Here is a 22149-nt window from a genome sequence, read left to right on the forward strand (position 1 = left end):
TAGTTTTGAGTCCAACTTTTAAGCTTTTCGGGATTGTCATTTTCTATACCGGTTTGAATTTAAAAAATTCATCATCCTGTAATTCCAGAATCGGAAGTCAGAATTGGATAATATTAATTAATTTTGTCTTTGTAGTTCTGGCTTTTCTTTAAGAAAACGATTGAGCTTCGAGAAACGATTCGATTCTGGAACTGGAATTCGAAAATCGGTGTAGCCGAAGTCAGATAAATTCACCTGAGTAGCTGTTTAGTTTACATTTGTTTCAAAATGTTTGAAAATCAGTATAAACATCTTTGAGAAATCGTAGTGCGAATTAAATCCGAATCGAAAACTGAATACCACTAAAACTGAAATAAGTTTATTTGGTTATCGACTACCCAAATCTGTAAACCCGATGTAAACCTGATTAATTTATGTGAAATAGACATTTTTATACTAATCATCCTGTATCCCCTAAACCGGGAGTTGGATCTGACTGAAAAGTAAGATGTTTTACAGGATCTTAAAACTTTTCATTTGAATTTTAGATCGGTTCAGCCATCTACGAGAAAAATGGGTCCACAATTTTAATTTCGTTTCACATATCATCCTGTAGTTCCGGAACCAGAAAGCGGATCCGAACATAATTCAGGAACATTGTTTAGGAGCATACGACTTTTCATATGAATCTGAGTTTGTAGAAAACGGTTGAGTCATCTCCGAAAAAAATTAAGTGAAATTATTTGTCACACACCCATTTGCTGATCTCGACGAACTGAATGGTATACGGTTGTTATGTTCTTCCAGCATTTATTGCTGTAAATAGTTTAAATCAATATAATTATGGAATTGCTTTCAACTGGAAAATGCTGCCATCATGTGGTTTACATATGTCATATTCGAATGATTATGTTGCCAAGAACGAACCGTGCTAAAATAAGTCCGAGGCAAAATGTCATGAAAAAGGATACTGTACACAGTTTTTTGGTACTTAGAAACAATTATGTAACAGTATTAAAAAATTGTGATTTACGTTGCTCCCAAGCATTGCTTTGTCATACAGCGCTCAAAACTCCTACTGCTGGAATAGGGGAAAAAGTTGCTTACACAAAAATGTCGATATCTCCGTTAAAAATGGACGGATTTTAACAATCTATGACTTGTTGGATAGCTATTACCATGCGAAATCTAAGTCTGAAAACATATTCTGTTTTCAAGGTCAAATGTGACAGATACTGTCAAATACTTGAAAATTTTGACATAAAACTTCGTATAACTCAAAAAGTAAACATCCGATCTCAAAACCATTCAATAGCGTTCTGGATGACGCGGAGACCTTTCATTTGCGACTAATTTGATCAAATTCGGTCCAGGCATCTCTGACCTCTTAAGGTACGATTACATCAGCCAGTTTATCTGCACAAACTTGTGCAATTTGACTGTATCATAGTGTAATCGGTTCGCAGTTGTCTGCAAGCAGTCAAAATCGGCTCGATTGTCCATCGGTATGCAGTCAAAGTGTGCAGATTATCTGTGACAATGTAATCACTGTGTGATCATAGTCGACAGACAAACAGTTGATGACTGTGCAGACAAATTTGACTGTTTCTGAAACTGTTGTGCAGAAGTTGTCTGCCACAGATTCTATGACAACCAAATACTTGTTTATTTCATCCAAACACAAAGCAAAACGTTCCAGGACCAGTGTGATAAGTGAGTACACGTGGTTTTCCCCAAGAGAGTTGGTTTCGTGATCAATTTTTTCTAATGTGTAGAAACCAGATTGTAATAAAAACCCTGTTTTAATCCACCTAGTGGTGTATTGATGGCTTTCTCGTATTATTCATATTCTCACATTCTCATATATGTGGTATTCTTCGAAATTATATTTTATTGCTTCTTGAAGGAAAACCAAAAAAAAAAAACAATTAGTACAACCAACAACCAACAAAATGAAACAGTTTTGCTATTGCAGGTACTTCTGCAACCGGTGTTCGTCGGTTCGAATGACCATATGTTAACATGACTTACAAACTGTATTGATTTAGGCAATTTTATAAGATTTTATATGATTCGGCCATCGTACTTTAAACGGCGATTTAAATTTTAAATACACTGAAGTCTTTTTTTATGCGAATTTACGTACCGCATAAAAAAAACCGCATAAAAAAAACCGCATAACTCTGAAAATTCGCATAAAAAAAAACCGCATAACTCTGAAAATTCGCATAAAAAAAACCGCATAACTCTGAAACTTCGCATAAAAAAAGACCGCAGAAGGGCAAACCGCATAACTCTGAAAATTCGCATAAAAAAAAAACGCATAACTCTGAAAATTCGCATAAAAAAAACCGCATAACTCTGAAACTTCGCATAAAAAAAGACCGCAGAAGGGCAAACCGCATAACTCTGAAAATTCGCATAAAAAAAAACCGCATAACTCTGAAACTTCGCATAAAAAAAAACCGCATAACTCTGAAAATTCGTATAAAAAAAGTCGCGTAAAAAAAACCGCATAAAAAAAGGCCGCATAAAAAAAGACCTCAGTGTACTTATAATATTAGAAATGGCTAAAATGAAATTTTAAACACTTGCATCCGCGCAAAGTTCAGGAGCTCAGGAGTTTTGGCCTTTTATTTGAACCTAAATTTGTGAATATCGGTCAAGCGACCTCTACGAAATGTGAGTGAGTTCCATTTTTGAGTATATGACCACTATTTCATGAACAGAAAGCCGGGAATAGCCCAAGGCTCTTTGTATATGATGCTGTGGCTCTTCAGTTTTATACGCAAATATTGTTCATTTTACAAAAAGTACTTAAATCGATCGAAATCGATTAACGAGTATTGGACCCCAATTCTATCTCTTAACCACGTGTACTAACTTCTCACCGAACCGCGTTGTCGATGTCGTCATTTCCGGTCGAAATAATGAAGCATATCACAAATTTCGTAGAATTCTTAATCGAAATTACTACTGAATTTTTCGAGCTCCTCCTTCACGATAAAGTGCAATGGATCTCCAGAAGCATAGTACTGGAACGTTTTGCTTTGTACTTGGATGAAATAATTATGAAAAATTAAATAATGAATTAATGAAAAATGTATTAACTACTCCAAATTAAAAAATGCTGAACGGTAACAGAAAATGTACTTATTTGAATTTTTTTCTAGATTTTGTAAATATTTACCGAATTTCCAATAGCTTATCGTTCGTTCATTAGTTCGATAATTGAATTGATTACAAAGCGTTTGGTAATAAAATTGTGGATCTGTCAAAATCTGAACTCTGCCCCAAAGCGAATTCATACCGTTATACCATATTTGAAAGAGCTTGGACTGGAGACAACCTTCCCAAAATTTCAACTCTTTAATTGGCATACTTACGGAGGTAGGATGATTCTATGGATTTTCATTGCATTTGATCAATTCCTTCGAAGAAGTCGAAAATGGGATGTCTGATTCTCGAGGTATCCACAAATTGCCAGAAAGATGGTCACTATTTCGACTTTTTTTTCTCATTCAAAATAAACGTTCCATTTTAACAAAAACACGCTCACTTCATATTTGGTTAATAAATGATTCTTAGCTACATCGAAGAGCTTCGGTTTCATATTTTTAAAAACTGTGGAAAAGTTTAGTATTTGAAACTGTCTAAAATAATAACCAATCCACCATGGGTCTCCGGGCCTCGGAAAATTTTTCTAAAGTTTGACGATTTCTATACCTATTTTTGATATTTATAAAAAAATATAAAAAAACGGAGAACATTCATATTCCTTCTTTAATTGCTTCGAAACACAACACACCAAGTAGCAACGCAACGAACTTCCATTTGTGCGATCAGATCGATATTTTATCATAATGCAATATTCCGTAAAAAGTTCTCTGCCTCACAAACTTTCTTCCAATGTGATCACTTTGGGCAGAAAAACTGCAATAAACAGTCCACTCCCTATATTTAAGTCTGTAACCAGTTTGATTTGTCTTATCAATATAATCACAGAACAGACATGCTCAAAAAGTCTGTCACAGTCAAACATAACAACTCATTCGCTCAAACGCTACTGGCAAAAATGAACCGTTTTTCTTGGGCAAAATAAAACAGTGTCTGAGCGACATATTGAATAATAATTATCTAATCACTATAGTCTGGGTCCCGGCTCATTGCTCCATTCCTGGCAATGAAAGAGCCGATAATTTAGCCAAACGTGGTGCTATTGAGGGTGAAATTTATGAGCGACCGATTGCTTTCAACGAATTCTATAGCTCGTCTCGCCAAAGAACACTTGCCAGTTGGCAAGCATCTTGGGATAGAGATGATCTGGGTCGGTGGATGCACTCAATTATTCCGAAAATATCGACAAAGGCATGGTTCAGGGGACTGGATGTGAGTAGGGATTTCATTCGTGTGATGTCCAGACTCATGTCCAATCACTACACGTTAGATGCACATCTCCTTCGAATTGGGCTCTCCGAGACTAATCATTGTGCTTGCGGAGAAGGTTATCGGGATATTGATCATGTCGTTTGGACATGCGTGGAGTATCGTGATGTCAGATCTCAACTAATAAATTCTTTGCGTACCCAAGGTAAACCATCCAATATCCCAGTTCGAGACATTCTTGCTTGTCGTGACCTTTCATACATGAAACTTATTTATCATTTCATAAAGAAAATTGGAGTTTCAATTTAGTAAAGGCCCCTTTCAAGACTTAGTTCTGATCCCAGCTGCGTCCATGAGTTCAACCAATAGCTAAATTAGAATAAAAATTATGTAATGATACAAACAAACTCGAAACAGTTTATGAAATTATCAACAAAATGTCTGAAAATAACAGCTTATTTTATAATTTATAGAAGTTAATCGTTTGGTTCAAATAATATTTCCGAGTAGATTTCATAATTAATGACGAGTTACCTAAGATGATATTTAAGCTATAAGAGAATATGTTTTAATAAATTCAAAACGTTGTGACTATGTTAGAATTAAATTAGGATAAGAATATTATGTAAAAGTGATGCTACGGCGAAGAAAAACTTATGTAAACTGCCTTAAGAAATAAACGTATTTATGGAAAAAAAAAACATAACAACTGTCAAAGTATTGACTGTCGGAAGTCAAACTTAACTGTTGCAGTCATTTAACTGTGAATAGTGTAATCACATTGCCAGACCAAATATAAACTGCAGAAAAATTACTTGTCTGTGCCAGATAAACTGGCTAGTTTGATCGTAGCTTTAGTTGACAACACACATACAGACACACACGGACATTGGCTCAGTTCGTCGAGCTGAATCGATTGGTATATGACACTCGGCCCTCCGGGCCTCGGAAAAATTTTCTAAAGTTTGAGCACTTGATGAAAATATTTCAAATAATAAATCAATATTTTTCTCGGTAGCCTGGGCAGCCAATATAACCAATTAATAATTTTAATAAATAATTAAAATAATAAAGCGGAAATAAAACAGAATCAAGACGCGCGTGAAATCTGTTGACCTTTATTTGGTGATTTAAAATGATTTTATAACAACTGTTTAGAATATGTCAATGCAATGAATCAAATATTTTGTCTAAATCCTATTCACTCGTTTATTTTGTATCTCGTAATTTCATTTTTAAAGAGCTCGAATAAGAGCTGTGAATCGGGACTGAAATATAGTATATTGTTGAAACGTTCACTCGGGAAGTCAGTAAGTTTAGTGGTGCATCCGAGCATCTTGAAACCGGAACATACTGAGTCGCGCGCTAATAAAACCAATGCTGAAATTTTTACTAACAAATATCCTTCTCCCGTGACACTTGTGGAGTGCGCAGTAGTATATACGGCCTCTAGTAAGAACAAGTGTTGGACTAACATCCCTTCCCGTTCCTTAGACGATCTACGTTCGGGCCTGGCCGGCGCCGGTACTGATCAATGAATTCTGGGGTTACCAGAAGATGTACATTGAAGGATGATTTACCAGTCCCAGGTTGGATCATCTAGAAAATTTCCCGATAATCCCGATCAATAACAGAGTAGCAACCAGAGGTGGTCACTCAAGCTCAAGCTCAAGCTCTTAGTGACCTAACTCTCACATGCAGTTCCCTTTCAAAACATTCAATGTGAGCTATACATACTCTTCGTGGGCAATGGTTGTCTGGTTATTTGGAACAACAACATAGTTTGTTATGCGGTTCTCTATTGGATGGTCGTGCTGGTGTCTACTGTCATGGAATGAGCCTAGAGCAGTCTCATTCACTTGGTGGATACTGTACTGTGTTCCAAGCAGAAATCTATGCGACTCTGTGTGGGATACAAACGGCACTTCAGTAGAGAATTTGTTGTAAACGAATTTATTTTCGTTCCGAGCAGCCTTAAAGTCACTCAGTTCGAATGATTCACGGTCGAATCTAGTGATCGCATGTCGAACTCAAATCGAAGACCTCAGTATTTCTAATACTGTGTACTTCTTATGGGTACCCGGCCATGAGTATTATTCGTGTGCATTGTCCCGCATTGACGCCACTACGTATCCGTATTTTTGCTCCGGAGCTAAACGTAAAAGATATTCTGTCATTTCTCACGCGATGTTGTAAGGAGCTATAGTCAGAAGGGTTCATCGTTCTTCCTGAAGTGAATGAATCCTTTCTGTATTGCCCTTAAATAGGTTCTAGTAGATTGTTTGTCATCCTTTATGGGGTGCGGAGCTCTGACGTGTTTGTCGGATTGGACTCCTTCGGTACAAAAACAACAATGTTGGTTTCGTGGCCTTCCATGACCCGTTTCATGCACCCGCAGATCGCTTGCTACACCAAGTGCTTCTTCGCATTTGAGCCACTTCTTTCGGAACATCCAGTTGGGACTTGCCGACGAAAAACTCCAAGCTGGAGATTTGCTTGGCCCGCTTCATTATCTGTTGGACGAACTAGACGAAAGAAATGACTTTTTGGTTTCCTCCCGTATCAAAAGATTCGGAATGTGATTCAAGAAATTTCTCAAAATTCTTTCGTTATTCACTGGAAACATTGATTCTGAACCAGTTTATCTTAAAATTTCATCAATTTTCACGAATCCAATAAAAAGTTTTACGCAAAAGAAAATGTGGCATATACCACAAAAGAAACACCACACAAATAATACTCTAGACAATTCACAGCTAATTCCTATTTTCTTCTCCTATTTTCAGAAACGTTTTGTACAAAGCGAAGGAACTAGGATTAAGAACCGTTGCTTTATGTGATATTAGCTCAGTGCAGAGAAACTTCCCACCAGACACCGCTGCACACATAGCGCTTAGTGAGTATCGGAACCAGCTGTCCTGGTATTGTCACCTACGTCCGGATATTGATGATCATTGTGCTTGTCTTTCTCCACAGGAACCATCCGTCGTTTTCTGGAGCAATACCGAGCCGAGATTGTGATAGTTTGCCTTGACCCGAATGAGCGTGGCATCTACGAGGTACTAGCGCCGCTCTACTTTCCACGTGACCTGCTCGAGGAACGAAGTGCCCTGTGGCAGCTGCCGAAGGACATCGGCGGCACGTATGGTGAACCGCAGCTAGCCGATCGTCAGATCCGCATCATTCGCAATCCGCAGCATTCCGTCATGATCGAAGGTGGGTAGTGGCCGGGAGATGATGGTTTTATTTGTTTCGTTTGGCGTTATCCCCGCGCAATCAAATCAAACATTCAAGGGCAAGGTTTTATTGGCTTGTTTATTCGCTAACAAAAACACGGTACGGGAAAACGGCGGGGACCTTCTATCTTCTTTCGATGTGCACGCGATTCAAATTCAGAAAATTATTTTGCACGAGCCAAAATATTAGCCTTGAGACAAGGTTGCTTCGGTTCGGAGGTTGCGTGCTGTCACTGTTGCTTGCCGGGGTCCTTAACACGAGCCGGAAATCGATTTTGGTTATGGCTCGTAATTCTAAAGTTTGATTGTACTGCTGTACTACGGTCTAAAGGACACCCGTGGAACACGCGACATGGAAGTTTGCTGTGATGCACACGACGACAAAATCCACCCTGGGAGCACCCTGCTGTTGTTAAGCATGGTGTCATGGTTTCCATTGTTCTTGTTTTTGCGGTTCCAAATTTACACTCAGCTTCTTCCAGCTTCAGTCCTGTGAGGTTAGTGTAAACGATGAGATGCAGATTGCTTTAATGAGCCGGATGTGTGCCCTGAATTCCGTGAAGATTAAAACGTCTGGTATTCCGCGTGGTAATCAAGGCGCGATGTTTTACGATATTTGTGCTCTTTGTAAGTTTTTCATTTCAAATGGGTTCAGATTTTGCTTCGGCCACGATGGAGCTTCGATTCATTTCCGTAATTCTTAGTACTTTGCTTAACCTATTTTGTTCACAGATCATTTGTTTCTTTGCCACTAGGTGTTTAATTAGGGCATGTGAGGTTATTTAGGAAATCTTTCAGTGATTAGGTAAACAAGATCAGAATTATTTTGTGACAAGTCAGCTTTAGTTTTCCAACCAGAGTTACATACTAGTAATTAATCTACCCCTACTTTACTCGATAGTCAGTGAAGACCAAATTTACCCTACCTGGAGATAGCTATCAGCACGCACAGCACGTTAGTTTATGTTTTACGATAAGATAATTTCTTTGTTCAATAAAAAAGCAACCAAAACAACGTTCAATACGCTGTGTTACGGTGACAGGGATGTACTGGGTCTTGGTCTTGGATGGCGCTTGGTGTTCTGAACGTTAACCATATCAATGGAGTAGCAGGTTCATCCCTTGCACAGAAGAACTGTTTATGGAATCGCTTTGCGGTAATGAGTAAGCACATGCAGGCGTTTCGGAATGCCATACTGCTACGGTCGTACTCACGCAGACATCCGGCTTCGGGTGGTTCTGCTATCTCGCGTTACTACAATCGAATGACGAATCGTAGATTGCAGCCCATCATCGGTGCAGGTTGCGATTTGTCGTCGGTTTATTGCGACAGCAGTTCGGATCTAAGTGTACGTTAGGTGAACGGCTTCGAAGTAGAGCGGTATTCTAGTCAATAGTAACGTTTTAGAAAGGTGGTGTTTTCATAATAACTAAACAAACTAAGCACGTCTAAAGGAGAAAAAAATACCTATGAAGCCAGGAAAGAACGGGAAGAGAAGTGAGAATATTTGCATTTGGATTGTTTTGTGTCACAGCGTTCAAGCTAATTTTCCATAATCACGTTCAGGGTGTTAAAATTTGAATCTAAAAGTGTTACCTGAAATTAGTTTAGGAATTTCAATACAAAATTTTTTTACTTATTTTTTACTCCCATTGGTTGTATTTTTTTTATTCCCATTGGTTGGTGGGCTTGACGGTATTACAAACAGGGCCGGTGAAAGAGGTGGGTACGGTGGGTAGTACTACTTACCCGAAAATTCCAAAGGTGGGTAATTATCCACCTGAAGTTGCAAGCGAAAAACAATGGAAATATTAGTATTGTTTATATAAATTAGAATATTTTTATTGCAACTCGAAATAATACATGACATCAAAATTATAGAATGCTAGTACTCAAGGTAGAGTAAGGATGTGAAGATATACAACAGTAAGCTGAGACGTGACAAGGTTCATTTGAGCTAGCAGAAGTCCGGATTATGTTGATCCGCGACGTGGCATTAGCAGATCAACATAATCTGCTAATGCACTGATGAGCTGAATGCGAAACGTAAAAAACAAAATAAAAAACCTGTTTTAATCCACCTAGTGATGTAATGATGCCGTTCTCATATCAATTATACTATCATATATAATACTGTTATATTCTTCAAAAAAATTTTCTTCGATTCTTAAAAGAATAACCGAAATCGGTTTGTTTGACCGTCTACTGATAAAAACTATCAATTGGAGAAGAATTGAGGTCGATTTAGAAAACTTTTTACGGTGTTGCGCCCTTTTCATTGATGGTATAACATTCTTAACACACTTTACCCTATATTTCCGGATTCAGATGAAATTCAGGAATTACGTATGGGACCACAGGATCTTTCATATGAACCTAAGTTTGTGAAAATCGGTCGCACCATCTATGAGCAAAGTTAGAACATATATTTTCATTTTTTTGCATATCTTACCCCATAACTCCGGAACCGAGACCCGGATCCAAATAATATTCAGGAATTTTGTATGGGACCAAAAGACCTTTTATTTGAATCTAAGTTTGTGAGTGATTTTGAAACTAGTTATGTAGTCCTACGTCAACAGCTCGAACAACCCCACAGTAGTTTTAGGTCGTATTCGATCTTTAAATGCACAATTTTGTTTCAAGACAAAATACCAAAAACGCTTCAGATTTCGAATTTTCGCGTCTCATGCAAAGTTACACCGAAACAAAATTTTAGTCAAAAATCGACCTTTCCCTTTTAAAGGATAAATATAATTTTTACTTATGTCGTTTTCGTTTTTAAATTGCACTACACCGGTGTAGCGAAAGCTGCACCTAAACCGTTCGTTTTTACCAATTGCACTACACCAGTGCTACACTTTTTCTGCACCGATACCACTGGTGTAGCACTCATGAAAAGTTTGGTGTAGCTCTGTGCAATGGAATCGTTTATTGTAGTCAATGGTTACTGTTTATGTTTTCGTCATTTTTGTTCGTTTATTCATGCCTCAGTGTAGCACTGCACCGGTGTAGTGCAAATTAAAAACGAAAACGCCATTATATAATATAATTTTTACTTATAAAGGGTGATTTTTTAAGAGCTTGAGAACTTTTTTAAACAATAAAACGCATAAAATTTGCAAAATCTCATCGGTTCTTTATTTTAAACGTTAGATTGGTACATGACATTTACTTTTTGAAGATAATTTCATTTAAATGTTGACCGCGGCTGCGTCTTAGGTGGTCCATTCGGAAAGTCCAATTTTGGGCAACTTTTTCGAGCATTTCGGCCGGAATAGCCCGAATTTCTTCGGAAATGTTGTCTTCCAAAGCTGGAATAGTTACTGGCTTATTTCTGTAGACTTTAGACTTGACGTAGCCCCACAAAAAATAGTCTAAAGGCGTCAAATCGCATGATCTTGGTGGCCAACTTACCGGTCCATTTCTTGAGATGAATTGTTCTCCGAAGTTTTCCCTCAAAATGGCCATAGAATCGCGAGCTGTGTGGCATGTAGCGCCATCTTGTTGAAACCACATGTCAACCAAGTTCAGTTCTTCCATTTTTGGCAACAAAAAGTTTGTTAGCATCGAACGATAGCGATCGCCATTCACTGTAACGTTGCGTCCAAAAGCATCTTTGAAAAAATACGGTCCAATGATTCCACCAGCGTACAAACCACACCAAACAGTGCATTTTTCGGGATGCATGGGCAGTTCTTGAACGGCTTCTGGTTGCTCTTCACTCCAAATGCGGCAATTTTGCTTATTTACGTAGCCATTCAACCAGAAATGAGCCTCATCGCTGAACAAAATTTGTCGATAAAAAAGCGGATTTTCTGCCAACTTTTCTAGGGCCCATTCACTGAAAATTCGGCGTTGCGCGTTAGTAAGTCTATTCATGATGAAATGTCAGAGCATACTGAGCAAATAATAATGCATGAAAATCATAACCTCAAAAAATCTGAGCAAATACTAATGCATGAAAATCCTAACCTCAAAAAAATCACCTTTTACAATAATACTTCGAAATGGTGGGTCGTTCCCCCCGGTACGAAAAATTACCCACCTGGGATTAACATGTTTCACCGACCCTGATTACAAACATCATCACATACAATCAATTAGCGTTACAATTTGATAAAGATATGCGTTACAGCTTTTAGCTTCATAATTGAATTAAATGAATAAGATATGGAACGAATTAAATGAATAAGATGTTGATTGCATTACGCTCCAACATCCGGGGTTGGAGAGGCCGGTAGGGCTTAACTGAGCTCTTTTTTATGTTTTACTTTCATACTACCGGCCTTTATTACCAGTGTGAAGTGGAAATTAAGTGGAGTGAACGTATCCCAATTGGGTTGATGATGATGACAACAAATGAACGGTAAATCGAGTCCATATTTGATGTTTATTGGTGGTTTGTGTACAATGGATTACTGTGGAATAAGATAGAATATTGTAGAATACAACGAAATAATAATGACTTAACCAATGAGCAAACCACTGATAGCTGTCAAACGATGTTCATCCAGTTTGTAGTGTGAGGATGTATCGTTTGGGACCTGATGGGCGTGATGATGTGTGAGTGAAATGTAAGAGTAGGAGTAAGAGTAAGTAAGAGTATGCAAGAATGGTAATAAAGGCCACCGTTTCAGCTCAGGACTAACGATCCACCATTAGAAGAGATAGAAATTGGGTAACGGTCATCTCAAATCCATTAGTCATTTCATATATGAGAACCATTAGTTATAGTGAGATCTGTTATCTCTGTTTGATAGATTAATTCAGAAGTAACATGAAATTTGGAGCATTTTGTTTCGCTAAAACAGCAGTATTGAACCACTTCCGAGCTACTGCTATGCGTTATTGCTTCTTAGAGACGAGGCAAAGACTTTGCATTCGATTTTATCACAATTCATTTTTTGAAAGTCGAGTGATTGCTAAAATAACATGGTGAGTCTACTAATGAGATGACTATTGGCACACAAATTTTAGTTAGAATCTATTAGAATAGAAATAGTAACTCAATGTTGTAATACTTGCATGTGGAATACATGTAGGTATGTATGCATGTGTGTATGTATGTGTTTTTGTGTGTATGTACAATATACATTTTACCGTGCCTTTAGGTGCGTTGTATCAAATTGGTAGTGATGCATTTCGATTGTGAGTCAGTGTACACCAGATGCCCAAAAGTGCCTGAGCGGATGGTAACACCACAGACTAACAGACAGGACACTCAAATTAGATTCTTCAATCATTTTAACGGTCATTTCGAATATTTCTTTATTTGGGACAGTACTCACATGTGTCATGATGGCGCCACGTTACCCTATCAAAAACATCCTGTCTGTCATCTAGACTGTGTGTTTTTTTTCATTTACCAACAGAGTTGCCATTCATACAGAATTACCTGTAATGTATTGATTTGTATACGTCCATGCGAATTTCATGCAGGATACAGATTTAATAAATATTGCCAAAACTACATACATAATTGTGCCTACTTCTCATCCTCCAACGCAATACAAAATCGAACCCGTTTTGTTACAATATTTACTTGCTTCTGGTCTGCCGCCACTTAATTTCGGGTGAAGACTACCAACACAATAAAAATAGTCTAGATGAACAACGTTGAGTCAAATAAATGGTAAACCTTCCAACATCGGGAAAAAGTTAAATATATTATCAACGTAATCCAATAATTTATTGTGACGATTCACTTTCAAATATTTTAATGAAATCAGGCATCCCTGCAAGCAGCTGATCGGTGTTGACAAACGAGGGGAAACCAACTAGTAAAAAAAAACTTTTACATAACACAAGGGGTGTACCGATAGTAAATAGTTCGCGCATTACAATATAGGTGGAACTAGTGCATCACGAAAAATTATTTTTATGAGAATTTACTCATACTGTCATGTCTGTCAGATAACGAAATGTGAACCTGCTCAGTTCTTTTCCGTCAAACCATCATGACCGGCCTTACAAAGATGTCATCAAAAACACTAATCCTTTCTTCTCTTTTTTTTCGGAAAAGGATGAACATGAATAATAAATTCGAATAAATAGTAAGATATTCAAGAAAAGCAGGAACAAATGTGATAGATGTGGAGCTGAAAAATTGGAAAATAATTAATTTAACACTTTTAGGAAATCTTAGATACAAAATGGAACATGGGTAAAAATAAAAACACCACTACATACAACTAACTTTGACATTTAAGGAAATGAAATAACATATCAGCAAATAAACGGAATGAAAATAAAATAGAATGACAACAAAAGACACATACGAAACACAATTGAATAGAACCACTGGAATTAAGGTAAAACAGAATATAAACTATGACCAAAGGTAAGAAAACCAACATAAATTAATAATAAAAACTGTTGGGTAATAATATAATTTCCTCAGGGGACGGGTATAGCGTGATGGGTAAGTCGATGCCCTTTCACGCAGCCCACCTGGGTTCGATTCCCAACCCCGCACATAGGGTCAGAAAATTTTTCTGCCCCGAAGAGGCGAATGACCTTAAGGTTAAAACCTCTATAATCGAAACAAAAAAAAAAAAAAAAAAAAAAAATTTCCTCATATTGAAAGAGGCGTTTATATGGAGCGCATGCGCTAATTCGGTCTGATACAAACTAACGGGGAGGGAAACACATTTTGGACAGGGCTGTAAAGCTGATTGGAACCCTTTCCCCACCAACATGTGATATAAGGAAACTATAAAGAAAATAAGATTAATTTATGAAAAGGGCGCATGTGGTTTTAGCCACAATATTTTCCGACATTTAAAATAAGAAATCTATAGCTTCTATAAAAAATATGTCTAAGAAGAAGTCAATTGAACTTTAAAAAAATATACTCTGAAATCTTCCGATTTTTCGTGAAATAGAAAAATAAAATTTATTTATCGAAATTCTCAGTTATTTTACCGCACGCCGTATGAAACTGTAAGACTTTTCCTTTGAACCTATAAGTTTGTGAAAATCGATTCGGCCATCTTGAAGAAAAGTGAGTGAGACCCTTTTGCAGTTTTTAATCACAATTTCCAATTCTTCCCAAACCGGATTCAGATGAACGGAATAGCCGAAGTTGGTTCGTTTACCGGCAACAAACATGACCTCCAAATTAAAACATTTTTGAACTTAGTTAAAGATAGACTTACTATCTCATGTTCTATTTCGGATACACCAATTTAACGAAATCTAACAAGAAAAGCGTTTCTGTTACTTTGGCATATGTAAGTCAAGCTAAACAGCATAAATCTGCAGCATAAAAAAATGTAGTAGGATTATTATTATTATTGTTATAATAAACATCACTACACCACCGGTACGTTATAACTGCACTACTGGCTGTGAAAATTGCATATTTTTTTCAAATAGATTTAAATTCATTGACATTCTTTTATTCTTTTGGTCACACTTATCATGAAATAGCTAAAATTGTTATCAACCGCAGCACCGTCTTTTACCAATATCACACACCAGTAGCAGACATCAGAAACCGTTTCGTTTTCTTTATCGTGTGTACGAAATAAAACAAAGCACAAATCGTTCGTTTTGTGTCTTCTTCTTCCAACGTACCACCACGCACCGGTGTTGTACATATTCTCATTCTATATGGCCACTTGAAAACTTTGACACTCATCGCTCTGTAACTGCGGAACCGGAAGTCAGATCCGAGTGAAATTTCACAGTAGTTTTAAAGATAATATGAGCATTACTTCAAATCAAGATTTGTGAAAATCGGTTCAAGCATCGCAGAGAAATCGAAGTGAATTCTATTTTTGAGTTTTTCTTCATTACTTTCGAACACTAAAAGGGGGGACCAATAATGCTGAATTAAGTTTCCCTGTCCACAAACTAACAATCTCTGCAAACTAGAAGAATTTATCAGACAGTTGTATTAGATTTGTACCTGTTTTTGACCATTGTTCGTGAAAAAATACTAATGAAATTGGTAATTTTCCACTAACCACGCTTTAGTTCCGGAACCGGAAGTCGGATCCGGATAAAATGTTATAGGAATTTTTAGGAAACTATAAAATCTTTCATGTGAATCTCAGTTTGTGAAAATCTGTTGAGCCGTTTTAGAGAAAATAGAGTGTACACTTTTTCTCAAATTTTCACATATTACCATGAATCTCCGGAACCGGAAATCGGATACAAATGAAATTCAATAGCGGGCTATGGCACCATGAGACCTTTCGTTTGAATCTTAGTTTGTGAAAATCGGTTAAGCCGTCTCCGTGAGTGCATATTATGATAGTATGATTGATATGAGAAAGGCATCATTACACCACTAGGTGGATTAAAACAGTTTTTTTTTATTATAAATATGAAAAATTGGTATATAATTCGCTCAAACTTCAGAAAAAATATTTTGTGTGTGTGTGTGTGTGTGTTGTCAACAAAGAGGTTGAGATCTCGGAGATGGCTGGACCGATTTTGATCAAACTATTCGCTAATGAAAGGTTTCCCCGAAGTTTTATGTCAAAATTTTCGATTTTTTGACAATATCTGTTACAATTGACCTTTGAAACAGAATATTCCGCACGGTAACAGCTGTCCAACAAGCCATAGATTGTCAAAATCCGTCCATTGTTATCGGAGATATCGATATAGCAGTAAAGAGTTTTACGCGCTTGATGATAAAGCGATGTTTCGGAGCAAAGTGAGACAGGATTTTCAATACTGTTTCATGCAATTATTTCTTAGCACCTAAAAAACTATGCACAGCACTCTTTTTCATGACGTTTTGATTTTAGTACGGTTCGTTTTTGGCAACATAATCGTTCGAATATGACATATGTATTAGAAAGATGGCAGTATTTTCAAATTCAAAACAATTTCATATTTATATTGGTTTCTACTGCTTGCAACAATAATTGCTGGAAGAACACAACTTCGTACACCCTTATACCATTCGAAAAAGTTCGTCGAGATAAGCAAATTTGTGTGTGAAAAATGAATTTCATTATTTTTCTCGGAAGTGACTTAACTGATTTGTACAAACTCAGACTCATATAAACAGTCTCATGCTCCGATATAAGGTTTCTGAATTTCATTTGGATCTGACTTCTGATTCCATAGCTACAGGATCATATATGCGAAATTAAAATAATGTCACTCATTTTGCTAGTAGATGGCTTAACCGATCATCTAACATTCAAATAAAAGGTCTTAAGCTCCCATAAAAACTGCTTGTTTTTCAATCAGATCCGACTTCCGGTTCCGTAGATACAGGGTGATTAGTGTAAACATTTTACATAAATTTATCGGGTTCACAGATTTTGAGAGTCGACGACCAAATAAACTCATTTTTGTTTTACCGGTATTCGGTTTTCGATCCCGGAAGGTACCCAAACATTTTATGTGAAACGCACTACGATTTCTCAAAGATGGCTACACTGATTTTTAAAAATTTCAACCCTAATGATTAATTCATTAGGTGAATTTAACTGACTTTGGTTACACCGATTTCTTAATTCCGTTTCCGAAAGAATCGGGAATGGAGAAGCTAAAAGAAGGCTAAAACGAATTTAGTAAACAAAAATTTAAATTAAAATAAACTCATGGTCCCATGCAAAATTGGTGAATTTTATCCGATTCCGACTTTCAATTTTGAAATTACAGGGTGATGAGTTTTTAAAGTTCAAAATTTCAATTTATTCGTCATACTAATTCATGGGCATACAAACTATTTTTGGTTATGCTGGTTTCTGAGTACCGTTTCAGGAAGTACCATAAACAATGACAAAAACTTTAAAGAGGAACTCACTTTTACATCTCATGGACACATTCAGATTTAAAGGAATAGTTTTTAGGTTTCAGACAATTCTATTTCAGATTTGTATTCCTGTTAAAAAATTTTAATTACAATTTATTTAAACGACGATCATTAAAATAATTTCATGAAAACTAAACACAACGAAGAATATTCACGCGAAAGACACATGCTGAACCTGTTTTAATCCACCTAGTGGTGTAATGATGCCTTTCTCATGTATATAATATTGGGGTATTCTATTCAAAATTTTTCTCTTCGCTTTATGAAAGAAACCAAGAGATTGTTTGTGCATAACACACAGAATAAAAACAGTGCTTTGATTGCGTAGGTCATCCTTAAGAAAACGAAGTGGGTTCACTATTATATGCACTTCCGGCACCGAAACCCGAGAACCGGTATACCTATAACTATATATAACTCCGGAACCGGAAGTCGGATCCTTATAAAATTCAGCAATTCCGTATGGGACCGTAAGACCTTTCATTTGAATCTAAGTTTGAGGAAATCGGTCAAACCAAAGTGAGAAAAGTGAGTGAGATCCATTTTGGTACATATGACTACTATTTCCGGCACTTCCGGAACCGGATACCGGGAACCAGGATAGCCGGAATCGGTTTGTGTAGTTGCCTATTGATAATGACTATCGATTTGTGTAGTTTCGAGACCAGTTTAGAAAATTTTTACGTTTTTTGCTTCGCCGGTTTAAGTGACGGTGTACAATATGTAACACACTTTACCCTATAACTCCGGAACCGGAAGTCGGATCCGGATGAAATTTAGGAATTCCGTATGGCACCACGAGATCTTTCATTTGCATTTAAGTTTGTTAAAATCGGTTCAGCCATCTCCGAGAAAACCTAGTGAGATTATTTGACACATACACACACATACATACACACACATACACACACAGACATTGCTCAGCTCGATGAACTGAGTCGAATGGTATATGACACTTGGCCCTCCGGGCCAGTTTTCACTAGTCGGTTTTTCAAGTGATTGCATAACCTTTCTATATGAGAAAGGCAAAAAGGTATCATCTCACTGCTAGGTGGATTAAGAGCGTTTTAATAAATTAGGTGCGGTTTTCCGTAAGCGATACCAAGGCGGACTGTATTCAAGTTGAAAAGTACAATATTGAAGATATAGTTTGCGAAAAATAACAATGATTTATGACTTCAACTTTGTTTCCATTTCACTTGCCTTCACTGTTACCACCCATAGAGTTGATTTTCAATGGGACAATATCTGTAAAGTATAGTTAAAAAATTCTGATGCAAAAATCGACTTTCCATTTCAACACGCTGGGCGGTCGAATCTTAAAATATAGGTTATTTGCGATACTAGTAACAGTTCGGCTGAAAAGTTCGTATCGTTTAATAGAAACACACATTTTTTGCCAAAATTCGTTTTTATTATTCAACATAATTGCCATCAGAGGCGATACAGCGATTATAGCGATCTTCCAACTTTTCGATACCATTTTTGTAGTACGATTTGTCCTTTGCCTCAAAATAGGCCTCAGTTTCAGCGATTACCTCTTCATTGTTTCTAAATTTTTTACCAGCGAGCATTCTCTTGAGGTCTGAGAACAGGAAAAAGTCACTGGGGGCCAAATCTGGAGAATACGGTGGATGAGGGAGCAATTCGAAGCCCAATTCGTTCAATTTCAGCATGGTTTTTCGTTGTTGTTTTTGATCGATTGTGAGCTCACGCGGCACCCATTTTGCACAAAGCTTTCTCATATCCAAATATTCGTGAATAATATGTCCAACACGTTCCTTTGATATCTTTTGGGTGTCAGCTAAGGGGAGAGTCGCTTAACACAAACTATATTGTGCCTCTAAAAAAAAACACGTGATATACTGTGAGTCTAAGTGAGCCACGCTGTTCCCCATGAAACAGCTACTTGTCAAAACTGAGCCCTTTGTGTGCCGCAACTGTGCAACTGTATGAAAACGAAAGTGCCAATATTGATAAATGCGCCAACGCATTGTGTTAATGTGTGATTGGCACATTGTTCTAAGCGTCATCCCCTTGGTGTCAGCTATCTCGATCAACTTCACTTTACGGTCATTGAAAATCATTTTGTGGATTTTTTTCACGTTTTCATCGGTAACAGCCTCTTTTGGATGTCCACTGCGTTCATCGTCTTCGGTGCTCATATGACCAGTACGAAATTTTGCAAACCACTTACGAATTGTTGCTTCGCCCGGTGCAGAGTCTGGATAACACTCATCAAGCCATTTTTTGGTATCGGCGGTACTTTTTTTCATCAAAAAGTAGTGTTTCATCAACACACGAAATTCCATTTTTTTCCATTTTTTCACAATAACAAAAGTAGCTTCACTCAAAATGCAATATCTCACAAACTAATAATAAGACAGCTGTCAAATTTATACACGTATCTTTTGAAGGTTGGTACTAACTGAAAATGGCATGAATTTAATTCTTGTGGCGCCCTCTCATAGAAACGATACGAACTTTTCAGCCGACCTGTTACTATGATCTTGTTGATACTAAGATTCGTTCCAAATCTGTAAGTCTGTAACCGCTACAATTGAAATCATTACTACAATATACTTAGTTCATCTGATAACAAGATGAATTTTGTTGTTGTTTGAACAACGCCAACTCTCGGCTACTAATCGATCAAATCAAACCTTAACAACTGATCTCGTGAGCCGAGATTCTACCGCATTCCCAAGCAGATCGTTATCTGCTTTGCTGTTATGATGAACTGATGATGAATGTTCTGGCTCAAATCTCTCCGAGGAACCGAGCGAGATTTGCTCTCACTCCGTCATGAACTCCGTCTGATGCTTCTGTTACTTGTGTTAGCACAACGGTAAGTTCCCGCCCGTTTGGGGGTACGAGTTCTCGATCGAGATCCAGCTGCCGCAGTTTGTTTTCGTCTGCCATGGTGATCGGGGCTCCGGCGCTGTGTCTGATCTCACATGATGTTTGTCCTTCTTCGTTGCACGTATCACAACGACAGTGTCGGCGGATGCTGAACCCGGCCAGCACCAGAGAGAAAGCCTGAAGTGCAATTTTTCTTATCGAAAAAATCACACAACCAAAACCAACACAAAATTATGTTTGCATTTCAAATCAACATCTAGGCTACGACTTCGGCTACGGTGCGTTACTCCCACAAAGAGCGGGTGTGTGCGCGAGGGGTGGATTTGATAGCGAAGCAAACGACTGTGGAGCAGAGATTGAATTACATACTATCCGTTCGTTGTGACAAAGGGAAGACAGGACATATTCCGCAGAATATGATAAACGATTCGTTCGAGTTTTCGTGTAGGGAAATTCAGATTCGCATTTCGATTAATGTTCTGGCAAAAATTGTACTGATCACTCTGTTTAATTGATTTGTTTTTTTTTCTATTTTTAGCTGACGACGATTCCGACACCTGCCCACACGATTTGGAAATGGGTTCCGATTTGGAGTACAACAACATCAATCTAAGCCTTTCCTCTCATATGGGTGGTGGACAGCATTCATTTACGCATATGCAGGTGAGTTCTGTGAAATAATAGCATGTCAATTACAGTGCGAAGAAATTAGAATTATGTACTTTTAGGTGAAGAAGTTTGATCAGTCTGCACGAAATCATGAGATGAGTAGTTGAGCTTGTTTTCATTTTATCGAATGAATTTTTATTGCACGAACGATCTACATGCCTTGGTTTTGCTTCTTAAAGCACTACAATATTGTCATGTAGGGTGGAAGCATAGTGTTGGTATTGTTACAGATAACAGATATACAGACTAGAACCAATCTTTGTTGAAAAACTTGTGTAAATTCTAAATTTGCTAAACGTTGGAAACCAAAAGCTCATTACTTCCACCTACTCGACTAAAAACGTTCCAATACTTTCCGTCACGATAACAAAACTATCCAGCGCATTTCAGAAATATTTCAACTACAACAATTTGAACACTTCTCGCACGATTTCCCTAAGTGCAAAAGACAACTTCATTTCCATGTCGTTTAAATCACACATGAAATCAATAAGAATAAAACAAACAAAAACTTGTGGTTTTAATCAAAAGCAAAACAAAAATTTTGCGTGAAGTGAATGCAGCACCCCAAATAGTGTCGATCGCAGTGACATCTATAAGAATTCGCCACGCTGCACATTCAAAATTTTGCACACAGTTCAAGTGCGAGGTTGTATATCTGTTTTCTGTGGTATTACATTCAATTTGTGTCATTTGATCGTTCTGTTACAACAGACCTCACAGTAGATTCGTAGCGTATACAAACATTGCAACATTAGTGATACGATCTTATTGGCGCTAGGAATCCTTCCAGGTTGGGGTTCAAATATAACGACAACTGGCTTGTAAGACCAGCGTCCTGTGCATTGAACCGCCAATCCGGGGAAGGTTTAGTTCCGGTCTCCCTACAACAAGTTTCCCGATTCCGGTTCCGAAAGTTCCGTGAAATTTTAGTAGTAAACACCGAAAAGGAACTATCTACGTATTCTCAGCGAAGGCATTATGCATTCAAACGCCAACCTAGGCCAAGTGTCACTTTGGGTAATCGTACCTTTAATCATCTCAGTCCCAGTATTCAGCTTATAGGGGTAGATGGGGTAAAACGCACCCTCTAAGGAAATGTAGCTATATCTTAACTATAGAGAATAACACGAAAGAGTTTCATGCATGACTATCTTTCGTAATCATTATTTCTCAAAATTACGTACAAATACTCGCTGAATGCATTGAAAAATACACGAAATATCTTA

At 37.5% G+C, this 22149-nt stretch overlaps 1 protein-coding gene across 9 annotated transcripts in view; it reads left to right on the forward strand.

The window, feature by feature from the left end:
• The window catches only part of LOC131435325 (protein GDAP2 homolog), a 215121-nt gene that overhangs the window by 85048 nt on the left and 107924 nt on the right, over positions 1-22149 (forward strand). For 6 of the 9 annotated variants that reach the window (XM_058603073.1, XM_058603076.1, XM_058603077.1 and 3 more), the window contains exons 6-8: positions 7152-7261; positions 7342-7581; positions 20790-20914. In XM_058603073.1, coding sequence (XP_058459056.1) covers positions 7152-7261; positions 7342-7581; positions 20790-20914 — 475 coding nt within the window. Of the gene's footprint in view, positions 1-7151; positions 7262-7341; positions 7582-9056; positions 9100-20307; positions 20696-20789; positions 20915-22149 lie in introns of those variants that run through there. The other 3 variants (XM_058603080.1, XM_058603079.1, XM_058603084.1) reach the window with 3 other exon arrangements.

The sequence above is a fragment of the Malaya genurostris genome, chromosome 3 (assembly GCF_030247185.1).
Source record: "Malaya genurostris strain Urasoe2022 chromosome 3, Malgen_1.1, whole genome shotgun sequence".
NCBI classification, from domain to species: Eukaryota; Metazoa; Arthropoda; class Insecta; order Diptera; family Culicidae; genus Malaya; species Malaya genurostris.